Source organism: Dendrobates tinctorius, unplaced genomic scaffold (genome assembly GCF_039654945.1).
Source record: "Dendrobates tinctorius isolate UK_male_01 unplaced genomic scaffold, ASM3965494v1 ptg000019l, whole genome shotgun sequence".
NCBI lineage: Eukaryota > Metazoa > Chordata > Amphibia > Anura > Dendrobatidae > Dendrobates > Dendrobates tinctorius.
In genome coordinates, this window is record NW_027361687.1 from 88,878,683 (window position 1) to 88,885,990 (window position 7,308).

Sequence of the window (7,308 nt, forward strand, 5' to 3'; positions counted from 1 at the left end):
ATTAAATATTAACAGAACTAAAACATTTTTTCAATTTTATCCCCTTTCCGACGTTGGGAGTAATAATACGCTCACATTGGAATCCCTCCCTTTGATGTGGGCTCCGGCGCTCAGTCCACATCTTTCCTGGCACATGTCATCTTTCTTAACAGCTGACATGTGCCCCTAACAGCCGTGGGTAGAATTCCGATCCACCCGCAGCTGTTAACCTGTGAAATGCCACTGTCAATCTCTGACAGCAGCATTTAACTCACGCTTACCGGAAGCACAAGGGAAAGACTGGCCGATCGGTGACCCTTCACGTGATCGCGGGTCACCGATGGGTCGGCATGACAACCAGAGGTCTGAAGCAGGCCTTAATGGTTGCCATTGCTAGATTGCTATGGGCGATCTGATAATTGCCTGTGTAGCAGAGGCGATAAGACAACTGCAGCTTCTAGTTTCCCATGGAGACTATTGAAGCATGAAAAAAGTTAAAAAATATATATATATATATACATAAAATCACCCCACTTTTGCCCCATTCAAAATAAAAAAATAATAAAAAAATAAAATATACACATATTTGGTATCAATTCATTCAGAATTGCCCGATCTATCAATATAAAAAAGAATTTACCCGATCATTAAACAGAATAACAAGAAAAAAATTAAAAACTTCAGAATTACGTTTTTTTGGTTTCCGCTACACTGCAATAAAATGCAATAACAAACAATCAAAAGATCATATCTTCACCAACATAGTATAAAAAAAACCCTCTACTCGGCACACAAACAATAGACCCTCACCCAACCCTAGATTACGAAAAATAGAGACGCTACAGGTATCGGAAAATGGCACAATTTTTTTTTCCAGAGTTTGGATTTTTTTCACCACTTTGATAAAAAAGAGCCTATACATGTCTGTCTATGAACTCATAATGACCTGGAGAATCATAATAGCAGGTCACTTTTAGCATTCAGTGAACATGGTAAAACAATACAACTATGTAATTGAACTTTTTTGCAAATCCACTGGATATGGAATTTTTTTTTACCATTTTTCAGTACATGATATGTTAAAGTCTATGGTGTTTTTAAAAATCATAACTTGTCCTGCAAAAAACCAACCCTCACATGGCCATATTAACAGAAAAATAAAAAAGTTATGGCTCTGGGATGAAGGGGAGCAAAAAGCAGAAATGCAGAAACAAAAATACCTCTGGTCATAAAGGGGTTAAGAAATAATTTACTTATTCAATTTGTTATTTATGCGAATACCATTACATGCACGTGACACTTAATTGACTTTTTATAAGTAGTATATTAAAGGTTTAGGTTTTTAATGTTTCAGAAATTTTTCAATGAGATTTTTTAAACAACCTTTTCAGAGCTTTTATCACATCTTTGTTTCTTAATGTATAAATAATTGGGTTTAATGCTGGGGTTATAACAGAGAACATAATGGCAGCTGATCTGTCTTGATCTAAGGATACTTCTGAAGAAGGGCGCATGTAGGTAAAAATTGCTGTTCCATACTGGAGAGTAACTACTGTAAAATGTCCGCTACATGTAGACAATGCTCGTTTTCGTCCTTGTGAAGTTTTTATTTTTATCAGAAATTTGCTAATGAGGACATAAAAAAGGATAGTTAGCATTAAGGTTGTTATAGCCAGTGTTCCAGTCACTGTAATAAGAAGCTTGAAATTTAGAGAAACATCTGCAGAGGCCAAACTAAGCAAAGGTTTAATATCACAGAAGAAATGTTTTACTATATTTGGTCCACAAAATGGAAGCCTGGCAGTCATTACACTGTGTACCGATCCGTGAAAAAATCCAATAACCCAAGAACATGAGGCTAAAGCAAAACAGACATTGTGACTCATGATGGTTGTGTATCTCAAAGGATGTGCAATAGCCACATATCTGTCATAAGACATAGCTGAGAAGAGTACTACTTCTGTGCCACCCAGGAAGTGGAAGAAATGGACTTGTAACATGCAACTATGGAATGAGATCATCTTCTGAGACATAAAGTTTGCTAACATCTTAGGAACAACCACCGAGGAGTAACAAATGTCAAGAAGAGCCAAGTTGTACAAGAAAAAATACATGGGTGTATGGAGAGTGGGGTTGAAAATAGGAATAATAATAATAGACAAATTTGCTGTCAAAGCTATTATGTACATGAGCAGAAAGCTCAAGTAGAGAATCACCTGAAGATCACCTTGAACTTCAAGGCCAGCCAAAGCAAAGTGAGTTACTGAGGTGCAATTATCTACATTCATTGCATACATTCTACAGTGGTTCTATAATAATATTGGAATAAGCACATTTTCTTTGAAACACATCCATTGCTCTTATTGCTGGAAGACCATTTCCTCTCAATAATAAAATTAAGACATTTTTATTTATATTTCTTTCAGAATTATTTTAAAGACTCATATTATTTAAAATTCGACTTCTCAATCTAAAAAAATAAAACCATAACACATTCTGTCATTGAGGTATTGTTAAAAAAAGCCATACATAACATACCTACAATAATGTTGCATAATGCTTTTGTTTCAATTTTAACCAAGTGATCATCAAGTAGTGGATTTCTAGATCAGATATTCAGGATATTAGGACTTGGAAGAAAAGGGGCCAATGGAAGAGGGACATTTCCCATTGCGATAAATCAGCTTCCAGCTGTTTAAAAAGAATATGGTATTTTTTTAGGTGGATTGGTTTCTATTCTTTCTTTTTGGAATTATCCATCTCTTTCTTCTGCATCTTATCATTTGTGATATTAGGTCATTTTATGGTGGAATAAATATTCATGTTACATACTTTTACCTTTACATTTATGTCTTCTAGTAATTTAATGTAAATTAGACTTAATTTCTCAGTGTTTAGATCTGTGTTTAGAGTCTTCTTATGCTCCGCAAGGACTCAATGGAAATGGACTTTAAGCTTTAATATATGCAACATATATTGCTCAGTAGATTTTTTTTTAATATGGTAATTATCGCTAAGTTCCCCAGTGGATATAGTCTACAAAAGAATTATGTAATTGTTTCAGTGTTTGGATGCTTAATTCTTAACTATTGATTGGAAATACTACAATTTAGCCAATCATAGCCAGTGCTCAAGGTGGCAATGTTTTAAGAAATGTGTCCCCAATTTTTTTCATAGTCAAGTTGAAATTAAATGTATTGATTTAAATGAGTACTTAACCACTTAGTGACAGAACCAATTTGCTACTTAATGACCAGGCCAATTTTTACAATTCTGACCACTGTCACTTTATGAGGTTATAACTCTGGAACGCTCTAACGGATCCCACTGATTCTGAGAATGGCTTTTCATGACTTATTGTACTTCATGTTAGTGGTAAAATTTCTTCAATATGACTTGTGTTTATTTATGAAAAAATGGAAATATGGTGAAACTTTTTACAAGTTTGCAATTTTCAAATTTTAATTTTTATGCCCCTAAATCAGATATGTCACACAAAATACTTAATAAATAAAATTTCCCACATGTCTACTTTGCATAAGCACAATTTTGGAAACAATTTTTTTTTGTTAGGAAATTTTAAGGGTTGTAACAATAATGTAAAATATGACATAAGATTCCCCTGATTATCACATTGCAGAATCTTCTATTCACATACCGAACTCTGCTATGTCAGTGGTGAGGGTTTGACGCCCTCCTTCCTTTCCTTAGCCTGCCAGCAGCAGCAAGTTTCTGCTCACTCTCTGTAACATGAGACTACAGTTCTTCTCTCTCCTTCCTGCTCTCCCCCCTCCCCAAAGGAATGTTAATTAGCCAAGAAGATTCTTTGTCTAAGAGAACATGTGCTTCTCATATATATATGGGAGATCGTAAAGTGGGCATACCTCAGGCCCCATCCATGACAGAAATATGAAACTACATATTTGGAATGTTCCCTGATGAGACTACATAGCCCGTGTTTTCACTGTTCCAGCGCCGACGGAACCAGAGAAATGGATTTCTCCTGAACCGAGGGGAACAGACAGCCCATGTTTGGAGTCATCACAAAGCTAATTTCAATATACGATGAATGATGGTTCTGCCGTTAGTCTGCTAGGTTTTCAAGCCAAGTTATGACTATTATAAGTTTTTAGCCAGATTGTCCCTCTCAAAACAGGGGGAGGACTGTCAGAAGCCAGCTCCTTTAGTGACATCACGAGCCCAGAGGTATAAGGTACTTTCCCTCCATGTGCAGTCACTTCTAGCTTGGGATGCATCTTCTTCATGTGCAGTACGCCCAGTCAGATCTGCTGGCTGGCACCCGGCAACAGTAGGAGATTTTTCCTTTAGGGTCTAACACAGTGATCAAAATTAACCAATAGGACAAATCTCCTACTGTTGCCGGGTGCTAGCCGGCAGATCTCAGCGGGGGTACTGTGCATGCACCCAGCATTCTTCCCAGAAGAAGATGCTGGCAGCCGTGGGGGGGAAACAGTAGGGTCCAGGAACACCGGTAGGTACCGAGGGGGATAGGGGACCATATTTCTCTATCCTCTGATGTGCGATCACATCAGAGGAGAGAGATATTAAGTGTAAAATATGACTCTTTTTTGCAATTGCAACATCGGGGTCACTAAATACTGACCCGATTCATGTTCTCTGTGGTCTCGGCTACCGGAGAAATTCCGACACGGGGGCAGTATACACTTTTTCCTCAATGTTGTTAATTAATGGCACTGTGGTTTAAGTACCCTTAACTGGAGCTGTTAAATGGCTTATCGGCGGTCATTCATGGGTTAAGTTAAGTTTACACTGCATTGGTGTACATAACTGAATGTTCACAAAATTAACAGCTGGTGGTTTGAAGGCACCAAGGATGCCATTTTGGTAACCCCGTGAAGCCAAGTATTAGCATTGCAGTCTATACAACAAGTAATCAAAATATCACAGTTTTGTGTTCTCCAAAGGGGGCTAAATAATGAGCCATTCTTGAGATGTTAACACTTTCTTTTATACTTACAACACATTGCCTAAGAGACTGCTACTTTCTATCTTGTATGCACTGCGCTGGGAGGCTAGTCGACCAGAGCAGATATAATTTCAGATCTTCAGTGGCATGTAAAAGTTTGGGCACCCCTGGCTGGTCAAAATTACTGTTATTGTGAATAGTTAAGCAAGTTAAAGATAAAATGATCTCAAACAGGCCTAAAGTTAACCCCTTTACCACCAAGGGTGGTTTTCACGTTAATGACCGGGCCAATTTTTACAATTCTGACCAGTCCGTTAATGAGGTAATAATTCTGGAACGCTTCCATGGATCCTGGTGATTATGATATTTTTTTCTCATGACATATTGTACTTCATGATAGTTGTAAAATTTCTTTGATATGACTTGCTTTTCTTTGTGAAAAAAACGAAATTTTGAAAATTTCGCAATTTTCCAACTTTGAATTTTCATGCAGTTAAATCACAGACATAGTTCACACAAAATACTTAATAAGTAACATTTCCCACATGTTTACTTTACATCAGCACTAGAGTTGAGCGACTTTTGGTTTTTTAGGGTCGCGTTTCGTTTCGTGAAACCCGACTTTTCCAAAAGTCGGGTCGTGCAAGATCGTCTGATTATAGGGAAAAGTCGGGGTCGTCCCGAAACACGAAACCCAATGTAAGTCAATGGGGAATAAAAGTCGGCAGTGAGAGGAGGACAGGAAACACACCTACAGTGCCCATTTGAATGCCAAAAGCATCAATTCTTCTTTCTTAAGCTTGTCAACCTTAATTAACTTCATAATACAAGTTACGCACTGAAAAATGGGGGTTATTTGGCTACAAACTGTGGGGGGGAGGGCTGGCTCCAGGTTTTCATGTGCCCTGGGCGAAAGAGCGCCCCTTTAACACATACCACAACTCATCATGCTCCGATACGGCAGAGAAATAGCGGTATAGTACAATGAAAAATACCTCACTTTTTACATCTCATGACGAGGCCCATCTATTTCTCCATACAGAATCATTGGTCCCATATAATGTTTGAAACAGTATATGATGAGCTCCACATAATGCTACAGTAATATGTTGGTCCCCATGGATGAAGCTCCACTGTCTTATGGGCCCAAATAATGCTCCAAACATAATGGCCCCCATTTCTAATGCTCTAGTGTATAATGGGACCTGTAAATGCTGCTCCAGTGTCTGATGTCCACCTTTGGAATGTTCCAGTGTATGGTGGGCCCCATCTATCATTCTCCAGAGTATAGTGCTCCCCAAAAATTGCTGTCCCAACATTGAAAACAATCAAATAAGTCTCCTCGCTAGGGAATCCCTGTACTTGTCTGGACAGGTGCTGTAGCTTGCTTAACAGCTCGCCAGCCGTTCTCACACCCAGTATGGATTACACGTGATTGCACAAAGGTGAGAAAGGGTACCGTATCCCCAGATAACATGTATGGATAGCGTACACATTCAAAATATATGTCTATACAGCATGAGGCAGGCTCAGACGGTGTTAGGCCCAGTATGGATTGCACGTGATTGCACAAAGGTTAGAAAGGGTACCGTATCCCTGGATAACATGTATGGATAGCATACACATTCAAAATATATGTCTCAGGAGGCAGGCTCAGACGGTGTTAGGCCCAGTATGGATTGCACGTGATTGCACAAAGGTTAGAAAGGGTACCGTATCCCCGGATAACATGTATGGATAGCGTACACATTCAAAATATATGTCTATACAGCATGAGGCAGGCTCAGACGGTGTTAGGCCCAGTATGGATTGCACGTGATTGCACAAAGGTTAGAAAGGGTACCGTATCCCCGGATAACATGTATGGATAGTGTACACATTCAAAATATATGTCTGTACAGCCTGAGGCAGGCTCAGACGGTGTTAGGCCCAGTATGGATTGCACGTGATTGCACAAAGGTTAGAAAGGGTACCGTATCCCCGGATAACATGTATGGATAGCGTACACATTCAAAATATATGTCTCAGGAGGCAGGCTCAGACGGTGTTAGGCCCAGTATGGATTGCATGTGATTGCACAAAGGTTAGAAAGGGTACCGTATCCCCGGATAACATGTATGGATAGCGTACACATTCAAAATATATGTCTATACAGCATGAGGCAGGCTCAGACGGTGTTAGGCCCAGTATGGATTGCACGTGATTGCACAAAGGTTAGAAAGGGTACCGTATCCCTGGATAACATGTATGCATAGCGTACACATTCAAAATATATGTCTCAGGAGGCAGGCTCAGACGGTGTTAGGCCCAGTATGGATTGCACGTGATTGCACAAAGGTTAGAAAGGGTACCGTATCCCCGGATAACATGTATGGACAGCG

The 7,308-nt window shown here is 39.1% G+C and overlaps 1 protein-coding gene across 1 annotated transcript; it reads right to left on the reverse strand.

Annotated features, from left to right (window-relative positions):
* Window positions 1–1,340: 1,340 nt before the first annotated feature.
* On the reverse strand, window positions 1,341–2,279 carry LOC141082751 (olfactory receptor 12D1-like). The gene has a single exon (XM_073566668.1). It carries the CDS (start codon window positions 2,274–2,276, stop codon window positions 1,341–1,343), a length of 936 nt encoding a protein of 311 aa, XP_073422769.1. The 5' UTR covers window positions 2,277–2,279.
* Window positions 2,280–7,308: the final 5,029 nt, after the last annotated feature.

Excerpts from the sequence above, each read along its gene's own strand:
- LOC141082751 (XM_073566668.1), bottom strand. The coding sequence starts at position 2,276 with ATGTATGCAATGAATGTAGATAATTGCACCTCAGTAACTCACTTTGCT.